We start from the raw sequence: 19193 nt of genomic DNA, 5'->3' as shown, positions 1-19193 counted from the left end.
GTTCAGATTAAATTGCCTCTGTGAAGTCGGAGAGCCGGGGAACGAACAGCGGCAAATAGGTTCCATTCGGAGACATCCGGGGTCTGCACCGGGCAGCATCTGCACAGAGAAAGCAGAGTCAAATATTTCTGATCCAGTGACGTTTCTTCGGATCAGAGCAGAGGGCGCTTTGTTTGCTTATTCACAAATCCTTGCAGGCGGCAGGGCTGGTGGTTATAAGGTAACGAACAAAGCACAAAGGACATTACAACTCAATAACAGGCCCTTCGGCATAGCAAGACATGATGCCATTCCAAACAAAGATCTCTTTTGTCTCTACATGTTACGCACCCCTCTATTCCCTACCAATTCATTCGGTATGTCTAAGGAAGGGACACTTCCTTTACCATATCCCAGCGTGTCAAAACAGGGAAATTATCACTGTAGAAACCTTTCGTGAGGTTACAGAGGACTTTGTGCATAACTCTTTGGACTCCTCCCAGAAAGGGTGTGATCACACCAGGGAGGGTACGAAGGAGGGTGCGGGAGAGGGGGGTGGGGGAGCAGATTTAAGACAGTGTTGTAGGATTGGGGACTTTTAGCAATGGGATAGGATGGTGTTGCTGCAGGGATTTGAACAAACGTTTCAATATTGCAGTGTTACAGAGGGTGCAGGAGCATTACAGGGGAAACAAAAACTAATGAAAGCTGAGCTCAAAGTTCTCTGGATCAAACTCTGAACTTTGTCCTCCCACAGTTTATGAGGTTGACGCCCGAATATGTTCCGCTTGTTCATTTGTGGAGATGAGGAGTGCAGACGATATCAAGTAGAAACTGAAGGGCTCTGATCGCTGCTGCTCTGTATTACTCTTCCCGAATTTTGGATTTTCCTTTCTGGGTGAGTTTGGGAGTAATTTCAGCTCCTCAGTTTCAGTGTAATTGACTCCGATCTCCCTGTCGGTGGGGAGCTCCTGGATCTTATACTCAGTCCCGGGGGGGAGTGGAGGCTCATTCCCGGAACCGAACAGAGGCCCGGCCAAGAGACTGGGAGGCCTGGCTGTGGGAGGGTAAAGGTTCAGAGTCTGGGTGAATGGGAGAGGGGGTTCCCGGGGACAGGGAAGGTAAATATCAACCCGTCTGGTCCGGTGTGGGAAAGGGGAGTACGGGTGTTCCCAGCTCCAAATGGATTCCCGTTCCATGGCTGGAATAGTCCCAGGTTGATAAGGACTCCCCACTTTACAACAGAAACCGCATCTTAAAGTAAAGGAAGTCAAATTAATACGCGAAACCCCCTGCCCCTCCCTCCAGATTGGAAAAGGAGCAGGTTCTGGGGACTAGTGCACAGGTTCGGGAAGGCCGGTAGCTGGCCCAGGATTAGCAGTGAATCGAGTATTGTCACTCCCTCCTTTGCATCAGGAGGTTGTGGGTTCAAATCCCATTCCAGGACATGACCATAAAAACACAGACTGACATCGCAGTGCAATACTGAGGGAGTGCGCTGTGATCAATGAGACTTTATTCAAAATCCCATTTGACCTTTTGGCGATGTGATCGACCTAAAAGATCCCATGGCCGCTGTTTCGAAGAGTAGCAGGGATGACCTGGTCAATATATTTATCCGTCAATCAACAGAATAACAATGATGGAGTAAAATAGAATCCCTACAGTGTGGAAACAGGCCACTCGGCCCAACAGGTGTACACTGACTCTCCGAAGAAGTGTTCATGGGATCTTGCCGTGCACTGATCGCCTGCCTTATTTCCCACATTCCAACATGGACTACACTTCAGATGTACTTCGTGTGCTTTAGGATGTGATGAAAAGTGCGATGTAAATTCTACGAGAGGCTGTCAGTTTTATTCAGGAGCTTATAGAGTTGCTAACAAATACAGAAATTGTTGTAAAAACTCAGCAGGTTCTGAACTGAAGAAATGTCACTTGATCCGAAAATGAACTCGGAATTCTCTCTGCACATGCTGCCAGACTTGCTCAGTCCCTTTCCCAGCAGTTTCTGTTTTTGATTTCCAACAATCAAGGTTTTGTTTTGGGTCGGATGATATCGTTTGTGTGGGTGACGAGAGGTTTTACATATAAGACAGTCGTTGCTAGATGATTAGATTCCCTACTGTGTGGAAACAGGCCCTTCGGCCCAACCAGTCCACACTGACCCTCGGAAGAGTAACCCACCCAGACCCGTTTCCCTCTGACTAATTCACCTAACACTATGAGCAATTTAGCATGGCCAATTCACCCTGACCTGCACATCTTCGGGCTTGCACCCGGAGGAAACCCACGCAGACACGGTGAGAATGTGCACACTGCCCACAGACAGTCGCCCGAAGCTGGAATTGAACTCTGAGGCAGCAGTGCTAACCACTGAGCCACTGTGCCGTTGGCCGGTGTAAGTGGACCTTCCGCAGGAACGTTTTAGCATCAATGGTTTTCAGGACAAGCTAGATAACACACAGAAGGGGGGAAGGAACAGAAGGATATGGAAGAGAGTTGGGAGGGAACATTGATGGAGAGAAACCTCTTGTTGAACATGATCATGGTACAGATTTTTAATCAACCTGTACCAGCACATTACAGCACACTGCTGGAGCAGGTGGGTCTTAAACTTGTCTTTCCTGGTCCAGATGTTGGGGCTGTACCACTGACCACAAGAACTATCTATTTAACCAAGGACTCTGTCTCTATGCGACTTGGTAACTAATACTGTGAGTTGCACAGCAGTGAGTTAACACCAGGAACATGAGCACACACTGTTCCCAGTTTCACAGCTGTAATCCCTGTTCTACTTTGCTGGATTCTCCCTCCTCCACTCTCCCCAGCTCTGTTATTGCGATACACAACTGGAGATATTTCAGGCTGCTCAATGTCACAGTTTTCCGTTCTGTGTCCCAGGCAAACCAGAGAAACATTACAGAATAGAAATGGGCCATTCAGCCCAGACTGAATTTGCTGCCTCTCCCCTGCTCTAATTCCACTTTCTAGTTCCTGGTCAAACTGTTTTAGCACATCCAACTTTCAATGAACTATGACGCTGCACTCCAAGGTCTCTTTGTTCAGCAATACTGTGTAGGACCTTGCCATTAAGAGTATAGGTCCTGCTCTGATTTGCTTTTCCAAAATGCAGCACCTCACATTTATTTAAATTAAACTCCATCTGCCACGCCTCAGTCCATTGGCCCATCTGATCAAGATCCTGTTGTAATCTGAGGTAACTATCTCGCAGTCCACTGCACTTCCAATTTTGGTGTCATCTGCAAACTTACTAACTATACCTCCTATGTCCACATCCAAATCATTTCTATAAATAATGAAAAGTAGTTGGTCCAGCATCAATCCTTGTGGCACACCACTTGTCACAGGTCTCCAGTCTGAAAAACAACTCTCACCACCACCCTCTGTCTTCTACCTTCGAGCCAGTTCTGTATCCAACTGGTTAGTTCTCCTACCTTCGAGCCAGTTCTGTATCCAACTGGTTAGTTCTCCTTGTATTCCATGAGATCTAAACATGCTGACCAATCTTCCATGGGAATCTTGTCAAATGCCTTACTGAAGTCCAACTAGATCATGTCCACCACTCTACCTTCATCAATCCTCTTTGTTGCTTCTTCAAAAAACACAATCAAGTTTGTCAGACATGATTTCTCATGCACAAAGCCATGTTGACCATCCTTAATCAGTCCTTGCCTTTCCAAATATGTGTAAATCCTGTCCCTCAGGATTCCCTCCAACAACTTATCCACCACCAACATCAGGCTCACTGGTCTATAATTCCCTGGCTTGTCCTTCCCACCTTCCTTAAATAGTGGCACCATATTTGCTAACCTCCAGTCTTCCGGCACTTTACCTGTGACTATCAATGATATCTCAGCAACTGCAGAACTCAAATCATCTGGTACCTTGCCAGTATCTAGTAAGGACTGGAAGATGACCCTCAGAGAGACTTTTGTTTTTATCCACGACTTACTTTTAACAGCATTGGATGTAATTCATCTGACCCCAGTGATGTACGACCTTCAGAAATGTTCTGAATATTTCTGCCTCGACCAGCCTTCCCAGTCAGAGCGTTCCAGATTCCCACCATCCTCCAAGTGAAAATAATGTTCTTCACAATCCATCTAAACATCCTTCACTTTACCTTAAATCATTGACATTCCATCAAGGGGGAAAAAGCTTCTTCCTGTCAACCATCTCCATGTCGCTCCTAGTTTAACACATCTCAATTATGTCTCCCTGCAGTCTCCTCTGCTCCATGGATCACAAACTCAGTCTGTCCCATCTCTATTATTTGCCAGCTTTGGAAGAGTAACATAGATGGACAAATTAGTGAAAAATATATAAATGGAGAGGAGAATAATATGAAAATTGGGAAGGCATGCATGTAACTGGATGGAAGTCAACATGTTTGTGCCAGTATATGTGGATGTGTACATATGTGTACATTTCAGTACATAGTGTATGCGTCAGCATGTGGGCATATATTTCAGTATATGTGAGTGTATATGTTCATACGCATTTGTATATTTCAGTATATGTGTATGTGTATGTCAGCTTATGTGGGTGTATATGTCAGCACTTGTACTGATATATACTCAAATGTTGCTGCTCTCGGTGACCATTAATTGCATTGATGCTGACTCGCATGAATATCTTCTTATTGATGTAGACTCTCTGGTAACATTTTAGACAGCTACAACACATCATTCCACGGATCTGCCGATGCTGGATTTCTGAATTCCCAGAATGTTTCTTCTGCTCCAGGTTCTCATTTGGATCTTTCATGGTAGGGAAATGAATTTCAAAAATACTAAAAATCAGTACTCACACTAGAGATTTGAATATGTAATCTGGGTGGATTCCCTTGCTACCAAGGGACTATTGCAATGTCAGAGGTTTAGTTTGAGTGCATATTGCACTATTGGAAGGTCAGTGTTGACGAGTGCTGCACTGTCATATGGTCAGTACTGGGAGAATATTTCACTGTCATAGGGTCAGTACTGGGAGAATATTTCACTGTCATAGTGCCAGTACTGAGGGAATACTTCACTGTGATAAGGTCAGTACTGAGAAGATGCTGCAAAGTTAGAGTTGCCAATATTTGTAGATATTTGAGCCATCAGACACTGGCCTCATCTGTCCTCTGGTGAATGTTAAGACACTAAAAAAGGGTATCCAGCCTTATACCTCATTGTTCTATTTGGTACCTTACAAAGAATAAACTGTCTGTTGTGTTTCAGACTAGGCAATATTAAAATATTCTGAAAATGTGACAGGTGAAATAAGAACGCAAAATAATTTAGTTTTTGTCTGTTTTTCCTCCCTGTGTTTCTCTATTCTTCACTTTTTTCTGTCCCTCTCTACCACTCACTCTTTGTCCCTCTTTACTGGTCAAAGCATCGAGTGTAGGTAGTTGGTCGTTCACGTTGGTACTATACATTGGTTCGGCCACTTTTGGCTTATTGTGTGCAATTCTGGTCTCCCTTCTGTAGGAAGGATGTCATGAAACTTGGAAGGGTTCAGAAAAAGTTTACAAGGATGTTGCCAATGTTAGAGGGTTTGAGCGAGAGGGAGAGGCTGCAGGCTGGGGTTATTTTCCCTGGAGCATCAGAGGCTGGGGAGTGACTTTATAAAGGTTTATAAAGTCATGAGGGGCAATAGACAATGTCTTTTTCCTGCGTCGGGTAAGTCCAGAACTTGAGGGCAGAGGTTAAGGCTGAGAGGGTAAAAATTTAAAATTTACCTGAAGGGCAACTATTTCATGCAAAAGGCAGTGCTATTATGGAATGAGCTGCCAGAGGAAGTGGTGGAGGCTAGTACAATTACAGCATTTAAAAGACATCTGGATGGGCATATAAATATGAAGGGATTTGAAGGATGTGGGCCAAGTGCTGACAAATGGGATCAGATGAATTTAGGATATCTGGTCGGCATGGACAAGTTGGACCAAAGGGTCTGTTTCAGTGCTGTACAACTCTATGACTCTCTGAATTTTCATGTCCCTCTGTTCCCCATTTCTGTATATATCCCTCCCTGCCCCTCCTATCTGTCATTATCTCTCTTTATCTCTCCCTCTACATCTCCATCCTTCGTTGCTCCTGTTGCTCCCTCGATCATTCTCTGTCCCCCAGCCTCGCCCCCTTTCTCTGTTCCAAACATTAATATACAGCTGTAATAGCCTGAGTTATGACCAATCAATCTGATTCTCTCTCCAGTGATTCCTACAGAAACAGCGGGAGATTTAGAGCTGAAGGGACCATTATCCCCCATCACTGGGGTTGTTGGGGGCAGTGTGGTCCTGGACTGTGTTTTGGTCATGACCAAAGTCCCAAAGAATATGGAGGTCCGCTGGATCAACGTGGTCTATGGCTATAGCTCACCTGTCCACTTGTACACAGAAGGAGCAGACGCGTTGGCATCCCAGCACTTGGTCTACAGAGGCCGAACTGAACTGTTTCTCGATGAAGTGGCAAAGGGGAATATCTCTCTCAGGCTGAATGATGTCCGAGTCTCTGACAGGGGACAGTACAAGTGCTTCGTTGCTTCTGGCATCAAGACCGATGAGTTTGTACTCACGCTAGATGTGACAGGTCAGTGACCATTTTGTAAACACACTAGCTGACCTCCTCAGGGACAGGTTATTGAGGTGAAGGATAAACATTGAGTCAGAATCCAGCAGAATGCAAATCGATCTGACAGGATAGACCCTGAGAGGCTGTTTTTGCTGATGGAAGTATCTAGAACACGGGGACGCAGTTTCAGGATAAGGGGATGGTCACTTATCACTGAGACAGGGGGATAATTCTTCACTCAGAGCGTTGGGAACCTATGACTCACTGTCTCATTCCACTGAAGTGAGAAAAGACCATTCGGTCCCTCCAAGCTGACCCACAGTTCAATATTTTAATTTTATTTCACTATTATGGCTGATTTGAATTTTACTTCCACATTCAAGGTCCTCTCCTCACATCCCTGAATACCAGGAATGAAAAGATTTCTGAGGTGAGTGTTCACATACTGAGTATTTCCAGAGCCCTGGAGTAGAAGATGTTTTAGCTCAGTCAGCATGAGAAACAAACTCTCCATGTAGACCCTATTTTTATTCTGTGATAGACTAACTTTTTGATGGATTGAGGGATATTGGCCAAAGGCAGTGAGTGAGGCCACAGATCAGCCATGATCTCACAGAATACTGTAATAGGCTTGAGGAGCTGAATTACCTGCTCCTGTTCCTCTCAAATCCTACCAGAATGCTTTCACCTCTCACAAGTCTATCCCCTAGAAAGGACAGAACAGTCCAATCAATGCTCACAGAGCAATCCTCTTGATCAATCCCGTGCACCCACACTTGGGGCATGTCTTTTCATCCTCAGTCAGGGATGGCCAGACATTAAATATATTTAAGAAAGAGATTAATATATTTTTGGAAGCTGAGGTAATATAAAGAACATGTGGAAAGAGTGGGAATTTGGAGTTGAGGTGGAGAATTAGCAATGATCACATTGAGTAATGGGACAGGCATCTGGGATTGAATGGACCACTCCAGCTCTTCTCTGCATTAAGTTCTTTGTTTCCCACAATTCATCTGGTGGAATGCAGTCATCGAGGCTGGCTTTGCATAAAGGGCCTTTGGTCCATCTGCCCCATTCAATAACAAGCAGGTAACTATTCTAATCCTATTTTCCTGCATTTGGCCCTTTGCTTTCATATTGCAAACATACATAGAGTCATCGAGTCACAGAGACATATAACATGGAAACAGAACCTTCGGTCCAACCCGTCCATGTCAACCAGATATCCCAACCCAATCTAGTCCCACCTGCCAGCACCCAGCCCATATCCCTCCAAACCCTTCCTATTCATATACCCATCCAAATGCCTCTAAAATGTTGCAATTGTACCAGCCTCCACCACATCCTCTGGCAGCTCATTCCATACACATACCACCCTCTGTTTGAAAGGTTGCCCCTTAGGTCTGTTTTATATCTTCCCCTCTCACGCTAAACCTATGCCCTCTAGTTCTGGACTCCCCCACCCCAGGGAAAAGTCTTTTCCTATTTACACTTTCCATGCCCTTCATAATTATGGAAACCTCTATAAGGACACCCCTCAGTTTCTGATGCTACAGGGAAAATAGCCTCAGCCTGTTCAGCCTCTCCCTGTAGCTCAGATCCTCCAATCATAGCGACATCCTTGTAAATCTTTTCTGAACCCTTTCAGGTTACAAAATATCTTTCTGATAGGAAGGAGATCAGAATTGTGAAACAATATTCCAACAGTGGCCTAACCAATGTCCTGTACAGCTGCAACATGACTTCCTAACTCCTGTACTCAATACTCTGACTAATAAAGGAAAGCATACCAAACGCCTTCTTCACTATCCTAGCTACCTGCGACTCCACTTTCAAGGAGCTATGAACCTGCACTCCAACGTCTCTTTGTTCAGCAACACTCCCTAGGACCTTACCATTATGTGTATATGTCCTGCTAAGATTTGCTTTCCCAAAATGCAGCACATCGCATTTATCTGAATTAAACTCCATCTGCCCCTTCTCAGTCCATTGGCCCATCTCGTCAAGATTCTGTTGTAATCGGTGGTAACCCTCTTCGCTATCCAATATTGGTGTCATCTGCAAACTTACCAACGGTACCTCTTATGCTCGCATCCTAATCATTTAAGTAAATGACAAAAAGTAGAAAACCCAGCACCGATCCTTTGGCACTGCACTGGTCACAGGCCTCCCATCTGAAAAGCAATCCTCCACCACCACCCTCTGTCTTCTACCTTTGAGTCAGTTCTGTATCTAAGTTGTGAGTTCTCCCTGTATTTTGTGAGATCTAACCTTGCTAATCAGTCTCCCATGGGGAACCTTCTCAAAGGCCTTACTGAAGTCCATATAGATCACATCTACCACTCTGCTGTTATCAATCCTCTTTGTTACTTCCTCAAAAAATTCAATCAAGTTTGTGAGACATGATTTCCCATGCACAAAGCCATGCTGAGTATCCTTAATCAGTCCTTGCCTTTCCAAATACATGTACATCCTGTCCCTCAGGATTTCCTCCAGCAACCTGGCCACCACCGACATCAGGATCACTGGTTTATAGTTCCCTAGCTTGTCCTTACCACCCTTTTTAAACAGTGGCACCACATTAGCCAACCAAGTCTTCCAGCACCTCACCTGTGATTATCGATGATACAAATATCTCAGCAAGAGGTCCAGGAATCACTTCCCTCGTTTCCCACAACACCTGATCAGGGCCTGGGGATTTATCACCTTCACCCATTTCAAGACATCCAGCACATCCTCCTCCGTAATATGGACATTTTGCAAGATGTCACCATTATTTCCCTACACTCTATATCTTCCAGATCCTCTTCGACAGTAAATACTGATGCAAAATACTAATTTCGTATCTCCCCATTTTCTGCGGCTCCACACAAAGGCCACCTTGCTGATCTTTGAGGGGCTCTATTTTCTCCCTTGTTACCCTTTTGTTCTTAATGTATTTGTAAAAGCTCTTTGGATTCTCCTTAATTCTATTTGCCAAAGCTATCGCATGTCCCCTTTTTGACCTCCTGATATCCCGTATAAATATACTCCTACTTCGTATTTCCTCTTCTAAGGATTCATTCATCTAGCCTGTCTATACCTTACATATGCTACCTTGTTTTTCTTAACAAAATCCTCAATTTCTTTAGTCATCTTGCATTCCCTATACCTACCAGCCTTTCCTTTCTCCCTAACAGGAATATACTTTCTCTGGATTCTCATTATCTCATTTCTGAAGGCTTCCCATTTTCCAGCCATCCCTTTACCTGTGAATATCTGCCCACAGTCAGCTTTCAAAAGTTCTTGCCTAATACCGTCAAAATTGGCCTTTCTCCAATTTAGAACTTCAACTTTTAGATCTGGTCTACCCTTTTCCATCACTATTTTAAATCTAATAGAATTGCGGTCTCTGGCCCCAAAGTGCTCCCCCACTGATATCTCAGTCACCTGTCCTGCCTTATTTCCCAAGAGTAGGTCAAGTTTTGCACCTTCTCAACAGGTACATCCACATACTGAATCAGAAAATTGTCTTGTATGCACTTAACAAATTCTTCTCCATCTAAACCCTTAACACTATCTTTACACTCTCTAAGGAATCACTTAATCTATCTTTTCTATATCATCCTTATGCCTCCTTCTTTTTCTTAACCAAACCCTCAATGTCTTTCGTCATCCAGCATTCCCTACTTTTCCCTACCAGCCTTTACTTTCACTCTAACAGGAATATACTTTTTCTGGATTCTCGTTATCTCATTTCTGAAGGATTCCCATTTTCCAGCCGTTCCTTTACCTGAGAACATCTGCCCCCAATCAGTTTTCAAAAGTTCTTGCCTATTATCATCAAAATTGGCCTTTCTCCAATTTAGAACTTCAACTTTTAGATCTGGTCTATCCTTTTCCATCACTATTCTAAAACTAATAGAATTATGGTCTCTGGCCTCAAAGTGCTCCTCCCACTGACACCTCAGTCAACTGCCCTCCCTTACTTTCCAAGAGTAGGGCAAGTTTTGCTCCTTCCCGAGTCGGAACATTCACATACTGAATCACAAAATTTTGTTGTACACACTTAACAAATTCCTCTCCATCTCAACCCTTAACACTATGGCAGTCCCAGTGTTTGGAAAGTTGAAATCCCCTACCATAACCACCCGATTATTCCTACAGATAACTGAAATCTCCTTACAAATCTATATCTCAATTCCCCACTAACTATTAGTGGTCAATAATACAAACTCAATAAGGTGATCATTCCTTTCTTATTTCTCAGTTCCACCCGAATAACTTGCCTGGATGCATTCCCAGTAATATCTTCCTTAAATTAGCAATAATGCTATCCCATATCAAAAATGCCACTCCCCTTCCTCTCTTGCCTCCCTTTCTGTCCTTCCTATTGCATTTGTATCCTGGAACATTAAGCTGCCAGTCCTGTCCATTGTGAGCCATGTTTCTGTGATTGCTATGACATCCCAAACCCATGTTCTTAACCATGCTCTGAGTTCATCTGCCTTCCCCGTTAGGCCTCTTGCATTGAAGCAAATGCCATTACATTTAACAGTCGTACCTTCTTCTCTACTTTGTTCCTTCTTGCCCTGTTTGACTTGCTCCCTTTCCCAACTGCACCAGTCTCAGATTGATCACTTTCCTCACTGTTTCCCTGGTTCCCACCCCCTCACCTTACTAGTTTAAATCCTCCCAAGCAGCTCGAATAAAGTATATTAGTTCCCTTCCAATTCAGGTGCAATCTATCCTTCTTGTACAGGTCCCTTCTACCTCAGAAGAGATTCCCACCTCGCTCTGCATGAAAACATTTTTCTGGACATTCCCTTGACACCTCCGGTCCCTTACCTTAAATCTATGTCCCCTGGTCATTGATCCCTCTGAGCTGAAAATGTGTTGCTGGTTAAAGCGCAGCAGGTCAGGCAGCATCCAAGGAACAGGAAATTCGACATTTCGGGCATTAGCCCTTCATCAGGATTCCAGGCAACTAGAAGCTTAGTGTCATTTTTGTGGACAGAAAATAAGTGTTTTGCAAAGTGGTTGCCCAGTTTGCTTTACGCCTCCCTAATGTAGAGAAGACCACATTGTGAACAGCAAATACAGTAGATTAGATGGCGTGGTGCAGGTAAATTACTGCTTTACCAGAAAGGTATGTCTGGCACTCTGGATAGTGAGGAGGGGGAGGTGAACAGGCTGGTGTTAAACCTTCTGCAATTGCATGGAAAAGTGTTTGGGGTCTGAGAGGGTGTTGGAAGTGAAGGAGGAGTAGACCAGTGTGTGGCAGAGGGAATGGTCCATGTGGAAAGCTGACAAGGTAGAAGAAGGGAATATGTGTCTGGTGATAGAATCCTGCTGGATGTGGTGAAAATAGCAGCTAAAGATTGTTTCGATGCATAAGCTGGTCAAGTGGTAAATGAGGAGTACAGTGACTCTATCATTGTTGGAGGGAAGAGAAAAGGGGTGTGGGTGAAGAACGGGAGATAGGTTAAACATAGTGAAGGGCCCTGCAACCCCAGGTAGTGGGGAATCCTTGATTGAGGAAAAGGGTGAACATTTTGGAGGCAGCACCATGTGGAAGGTGGTATCATCAGAACAGATGTAATGGAGGTGGAGAAACTGGGGCAATGGGATGGAGTCTTTACAAGAGGCAGGGTGTGAGGATGTGTAGACATGGTCACTATGGGAGATGGTGAGTTTGTTCATAGCCAGCCTATTCCCCAAAATGGAATCAGAGAAGGGAATGGGGGAGTCAGGGATGGACCAGGTGAACATGACGGTAGGGTGGAAATTGAAAACTCTGCAAGGGCCAATCCCTCCAGGAGACTCTGGCCCACTTCTCATCCACTCCCAACATCTCCCCACACTCCCATGGCACCTTCCCAAGGAATCAGAGAATATGTAAAACCTGCCCATATACCTTCTCCTTCCTCTGGATCCAGGCCCCCTGAAATATCTTCCAGCTGAAGCAATGATTTACCTGCCCTTCACTCAATCTGGTATTTGCTGTTCACAGTGCAGTCCCTTCTAAATTAGGAAATCAATGTGCATGACCACATTGCACAACATCAATATTCTATTTGCAAGAATGACCTTGAGCTTCCAGTTGCCACTTCCACATGCCTGGCCAATATCTCTGTCTCAGGCCTGCTGCAGTGTTCCAGTGAGCCTCAGTGCAAGCTTGAAGAACAGTACCTCATTTTCAGCTTTGGGACACTGCAGCCTTTAGGGCTCAACATTAAGTTCAATAACTTTAGAGTCTGATTCCATCTTTCAGTGTTTTTACCTATACCACACCAGGTCCTGTACTGACAGGGGTTGGTTTTAGCACAGTCACCTATTCCCACATACTCTAAGATCTGTTATCACACTAGTTGGATTGCTATCATACAGCTCACACACTTTCTCCTACTCTTTGCCCCTATTATCACTTATTCAGCTTCTATTCTGTCCTGGCCTGCCATCCATAATCTCCTTGTTTACCCACCACTTTCATCTCTCTGTCTGCCTGTCTCTGGGCTCCATCTCCAGCAATCTATGCCCCTCCAATCTCCCCATTTCCACTCCTTCCCTCAAACTGAACATTGTCTTCCGCATAAATAATGTTTCTTCTGAACTTCTGATGAAGAGTCACTGGACGTCAATGAGTAATACTCCTTTCTTCCACATCCTGTACTGATAGGGTTGGTTTTAGCACAGTCACCTCTTCTCACAAACTCCAAGATCTGTTATCACATTATTTGAATTGCTACCATACAATTCACCCATTTTCTCCTACTCTTTGCTCCTATTATCACTTATTCACCTTTTCTTTTGTCCTGAGATGCTGCCTAACCTGCTGTGCTTTGACCAGCAACACATTTGCAGCTTTCTTTTGTCCTGGCCTGTTATCCATAATCTCCTTGTTTACCCATCTCTTTCATCTCTCTCTCTCTCTCTTTCTCTTCTTCACCATAAATACTAGTTTTTCCGAACTTCTGATGAAGAGTCACCAGATGTGAATGGGTAACACTCCTTTCTTCCCACAGTTGGTGCCAGCTCTGATGAGTTATTCCAGCAATTTCTATTCTGTTCCCCAGTTTATCCAATCTCTCTTCACAAATTTAACTCTCCAAAAAAAATTCTGTCCTTCTCCCTCTCCACTGAAATCACATTCACGGTAAATGTGGATTCCAGAACTGGACACAATATTCTCAGGGTTTTTTAAATCTGAGGAATACAATTCCATAGACTACAGGTAAACAGTGCTTGGGGAGAAAATATGTTTTCATCTCTACTTTAACAGCAAGACCTCGGTTTCTTAAATGAAAGCAAAACTTTTTGGTCTGTTAAACGGTGTTTATGAACTTTAAAATGTTCATTTCTTAAAAACGGCATGGAACCATTTTGAATGTTCAGAAACAATTCCTGTTGGTGGAAACTTGCCTGGTGAATAATTCAATTAATGAGGAATTCCTGTCTGGACTGTTCCTCTCTCATCTCTCTGAGTAGGGTTTCTTTCTCCCTCCTTGCCCTGACAGATTGTGATCGAACTCTGGTTACCCTGCGTGAAGGAATTGTGAAAGTACACGTCAACTGCAATCTGACCGAGTGGTGCAGGGAGGCCATGACAGGTTTTGCGGCCTACTCCCCTTCCTGATGTCTCTGTGATTGCAGGTACAGGCCGCCAGCCCAGGATCGAGATAGAGGGCCAAACGGGTGATGGCATCAGACTGGGTTGCACATCCGAAGGGTGGTACCCACAGCCGACTGTCCTGTGGGTAGACGGAGGTGGTGTGAACGTGACAGCCCAGCAGCAAACAACGTACCAGCCGGACCCTCAGGGGCTGTTCACTGTCAGCAGCTCCATCGTGATCCTCAAGCAGTCCCCCAACAAGTACAGTTGTGTCATTAACAATGTGATCCTGAAGGAGACACAGGAGGCTCACATCCAGATCGCAGGTCTGTCATGGTGGGAGGAGACATTCCCAGATACTCACCAGGCTGGGGGACAGGACTTGAATCAGATTGTAGAGAAATATAAAATCTGGAGGAAACACTGTTTGAAATAGGTTCCTTTTGGCCCTGGTCAGAGACAAGCGGCAAAAATAAACCTCTCACGGCTACAACTTGCCCCTCCTGGCGACAAAAGACATTTCTCAGGGAAGGAGGGAGTGATGGAGATTGAGGGAGAGTGAGAGGCTGTGAAGGAGAAAGTAATGGAGGGAGAAGGAGAGGATGTGATGGAGGGAGAAGGTGAGCTGGTGATACAGATTGGGGGAGGCAGAGAATGTGGTGGAAGAGGGGAGTAAGTGGGTAGATTTGGGTTTGCAAATAAGAATTGAGGTAATGGACAGAGATTGGGTGATGGAAGGAGAGAGAGCTAGTGGAACTGAGGTTGGAAGAGGGAGATAATGGAGTTAAAGTTTGGGAGAGGGAGATGAGTAATGGCGGGAGAGGGGCTGATGGAGGGAGAGGGGTGATTGAATCTGGGTATGGGATGTGACAATGAGTTTGTGTTACTTCAAACAACTGAATGGCTCGCTTTCTCACTGTCTCTTCTCACTGCCCCCTTTCCCTCTTCACTGGCGCCTCTCTCTCCTTTGCTATCCCCATTCCCCTTCTCTCTCTCTTTCTCTCACTGACTCCTTCTCCCTCCTCCCCCTCCACCTTGCCCCCACTTACTTGCACCCTTTCCTCTTCAATCTTGCTATTTCCCTAATTGCTCTGACTCTTTCTCTCTTTCTCTCTCTCTCTCTCTCCGCCCCACCACCACCACGACCCCATCCTCCCATTTCTCTCTCACCCCTTCCTCTCTCTCTCTCTCAATACAGATTCCTTCTTCCCCCATGTTTCCCGATGGGTGACAGCGTTCTGGATCCTGTTTGCTCTGGTTGTTGCAGCAGTCACTCTCGCAGTGTGGTACCATCGGAAATTACTGAATAAGATTCAAGGTGACAGACTCTGAGAACGTTTTTCAAGAAGTGCCACTGTTTAAGAAAGGTGGTAAGGACAAACCAGGGAACTATAGACCAAAGAGACTGATGTCGGTATGGGCAGGTTGTTGGAGGGATTCCTGAGTGACAGAACGTATATGTATTAGGAAAGGCAAGGACTGATTAGTGATAGTCAACATGGCTTAGTGCATGAGAAATCATGTCTTACAAACTTGATTGAGCTTTTTGAAGAAGGAACAAGGAAGATTGATGATGGCACAGTGGTAGGTGTGATCTATATGGCCCTCAGTAAGGCGTTTGACAAGGTTCCTCATGTGAGACTGATTAGCATAATTAGATCTTATGGAATACAGGCAGAACTAGCCATTTGGATACAGAACTGACTCAAAGGTAGAGGACAGAGAGTGGTGGTGGAGCGTTGTTTTTCAGATTGGAGGCCTGTGACCAGTGGAGTGCCACAAGGATTGATGCTGGGTCCACTCCTTTTTGTCATTCATTTAAATGATTTGGATGTGAGCATAAGAGGCACAGTTAGTAAGTTTGCAGATGACACCAAAATTGGAGGTGTAGTGCACAGCGAAGAGGATTATCTCAGATTACAATGGAATCTTGATCAGATGGGCTGATGGGCTGAGAAGTGGCAGATGGAGTTTAATTTAGATAAACATAAGGTGCTGCATTTTGGGAAAGCAAATCTTAGCAGGACTTATACACATAATGGTAAGGTCCTAGGGGGTGTTTCTGAACAGACACCTTTGAGTGCAAGCTCATAACTCCTTGAAAGTGGAGTCACAGGTAGATAGGAAAGTGAGAAAGGCGTTTGGTATGCTTTCCTTTATTGGTCAGAGTATTGAGTACAGGAGTCGGGAGGTCATCTTGTGGCTGTACAGGATATTGGTTAGGCCACTGTTGGAATATTGCATGCAATTCTGGTCTCCTTCCTATCGGAAAGATATTGCAAAACTTGAATGGGTTCAGAAAAGAGTTACAAGGATGTTGCCAGGATTGGAAGATTTGAGCTATAGGGAGAGATTGAATAGCCTGGGGCTGTTTTCCCTGGAGAGTCGGAGGCTGAGGGGTGACCTCATAGAGGTTTATAAAATCATGAGGGGCATGGATAGCATAAATAGACAAGGTCTTTTCCCTGGGGTTGGGGAGTCCAGAAGTAGAGACCATAGGTTAGAGTGAGAGAGGAAAGACATAAAAGAAACCTAAGGGGCAATTGCTTCACGCCGAGAGTGGTACGTGTATGGGATGAGCTGCCAGAGGAAGTGGTGGAGGCTGTTACAATTGCAACATTTATAAGGCATCTGGATGGGTATATGAATAGGAAGGGATTGGAGGGATATGGGCCAGGTGCTGGCAGGTGGGACTAGATTGGGTTGGGATATCTGGTCGTCGTGGACAGGTTGGACTGAACGGTCTGTTTTCATGCTGTACATCTCTGTAACTCTATGACTCTCTAAGTAATCAGATACCAAATTTAATAATTTCTTAAAAGAAACTAAAACAGTGTTGGAAATACTCCACAGGTCAGACAGAAGCCATGGATAGATAGATAGATAGATAGATAGATAGATAGATAGATAGATAGATAGATAGATAGATAATGAGAGAGTAAGAGAGAGAGAGGGAGAGAGAGACTTAGTATTTCAGGGAAATAAGAGTTTATCTTTTGTGAGGTGTGTAATGAACAGTGTAGTGAGGAGCTCTTTCATCACAGTCTGTTCTGATTGTTTCTCCCGAGGTCGTGGTGACCATTGGACTGACTAATTTATTTGATTTTCTTTTCCAGGCCTCAGGAAATCTGAAGATAATCTTGGTGGGTGATGTTTCTTCAGTCTATGGGACATGTGCTGATGTTACACTGATTCTTGTCCTGACCTTTCCTGTTTCTGTGCCAAGAGGGTTTTTTTGATTAAAGTCAAGATGGGCAGTGCTGGAAAATCACAGCCAGTCAGACAGCATCCGAGGAGCAGGAGGGTTGATGTTTCAGGCATAAGCCCATCATCGGGGCGGGGCAAAGAGGGCTGAGAGATAAATGGGAGGGGCTGGGGCTGGAGCGGGGGAAGGTGGGAAGGTTGTGAGGAATGTGATAGGTGGATGAAGGGGAGGGAGGAAGGTGATAGGTCGGATCGGAGTGTGGAGCAGATGATTGGACAGTTTAAGAGGGCAGGGCCGAGTTGGAGGGTTGGATTTGGAATAAGGTTGGGGGAGGGGAGATGAGGAAATTGGTGAAATTCACATTAATCATGTGCAGTTGCAGGGTGCCATGAGGACAATGAGTCATTCTTCCTCCAGGCATTGAGGGGCTAGGATTTGGCAGTGTAGGTGGCCCAGGACTTTCATGTCCTTGGCCAAGTGGAAGGGAGAGTTGAAGTGGTCGCCTAGAGGGAGGTGGGGTTGTTTGGTGTGTGCGTCCCAGAGAAGTCTCTAAAGATTTACACAAGTTGGTGTCCTGTCTCCCCAATGTAGAGGAGACCATGTCAAGAGCAATGGAGACAGTAGATGAGGCATTTGGATGTGCTTTCGCCTAGTTATTTGATTAAAACGTAGTAGTGGACCAATCAAATCACATCTGAAATACAGTGTCTTGCTCTAACTGTAAAATAATTATAAATGTGAGTGTCTCTGCTATCTTTTTACAATACTTTGTATGGGGTTGAGGAGTCTGGTCTGGTAGGTAGCATTCTCTCCCATTTGTCTCCTGTTTCTTTCTACTCTGTTGTGCTCTCCTCCACTTCTCCCCCTTCCACCTGTGCTCTCTCTCCCCAAACTCTTTCTCCACGTATTTCTCCTGCTCTCTTCCTTCTATTTTATCCCTTCATTCTCACCTGCTGTGCCCTCTCTTTCTTCCCTTCTCTCTTTTCCCTCTTCACTTTTTCTCTTCCCGCTCAGTATTTCTCTTTTCTTTCCCCTATCTCTCTTACCCTTTACTCCCTCCCCCCACCCTTTCTCATCTGTTTCTCTCACCTCTCTCATTCTCACACAATGCCCTCTCTCTTTCTCCCCCACCCCTTCTCCATGCAGCTTTCTTCTAATTGCAATTGTGCAAGTCCTCTCCTTCATCCTTTTCCTCTCCCTCATCCGTCCTTCTCCCCTCCTCCTTTCCCCTCTCCCAAACACCCATTCCTTTTCTGTTCTTCCTTCTTTCCTCCTTCCCTTCCTCCTCTCCCTCTCTCTGAACCTTCTCCTTTTCAGACTCTTTTTAGTGTCAGTGAGAGTGGACAATGTGATTTGGGAGGTACATGCTACTCTGGGAATGGGATAGGGTTCAGTGTGAGACGTAAAGCACTGCTGTTGATTTAATGTTTTCTTTTGACCTGTTACAGAACGTCAAAGACTGCTGGATGCAACTGGTGAGTAACCCTTAGTAACCGAGTGCTGGATGTGAGGCGAATGGGAAAATCAGTGATGTGGAAATGTATCTGAGAGAAGAACATTTCTGAAACTGTCATCCTGAGGCTAGTGATATAATGGATAACAAAGTGACTGTCTTCGTCATACAGACACGGAACCATACTTTGGTCGAACTCATTGATGCTGACTAATTTTCCCAAAGTAAACTAGACTGATTTGCTTACATTTGGCCCGTATTCCTTGAGCTCTTCCTTATTCATGTAAATTACTCCACGGCATCCCAAAGAGTTGAGAGCAAGGCAAGAAACAATTTCTTCTTAGAAGATTTTTTTACAGGGCCAAAAATGTTCTTTGAAAAGCAATT

General features: G+C 44.8%; 1 protein-coding gene across 6 annotated transcripts in view; it reads left to right on the top strand.

The window, feature by feature from the left end:
* The window catches only part of LOC132832419 (butyrophilin subfamily 1 member A1-like), a 54061-nt gene that overhangs the window by 29835 nt on the left and 5033 nt on the right, over positions 1-19193 (top strand). For 2 of the 6 annotated variants that reach the window (XM_060850393.1, XM_060850392.1), the window contains 7 exons: positions 737-877; positions 4655-4771; positions 6201-6575; positions 14190-14474; positions 15347-15466; positions 17265-17291; positions 18802-18828. In XM_060850393.1, the coding sequence (XP_060706376.1) occupies positions 4732-4771; positions 6201-6575; positions 14190-14474; positions 15347-15466; positions 17265-17291; positions 18802-18828 (874 nt within the window). In that variant the 5' untranslated portion in view covers positions 737-877; positions 4655-4731. Of the gene's footprint in view, positions 1-148; positions 221-564; positions 878-4654; positions 4772-6200; positions 6576-14189; positions 14475-15346; positions 15467-17264; positions 17292-18801; positions 18829-19193 lie in introns of those variants that run through there. The other 4 variants (XM_060850394.1, XM_060850395.1, XM_060850396.1 and 1 more) reach the window with 4 other exon arrangements.

The sequence above is a fragment of the Hemiscyllium ocellatum genome, chromosome 35 (assembly GCF_020745735.1).
Source record: "Hemiscyllium ocellatum isolate sHemOce1 chromosome 35, sHemOce1.pat.X.cur, whole genome shotgun sequence".
Taxonomy (NCBI): domain Eukaryota; kingdom Metazoa; phylum Chordata; class Chondrichthyes; order Orectolobiformes; family Hemiscylliidae; genus Hemiscyllium; species Hemiscyllium ocellatum.
Note: the sequence above shows the minus strand (reverse complement) of the source record. Positions and strands in the feature narration are given on the sequence as shown.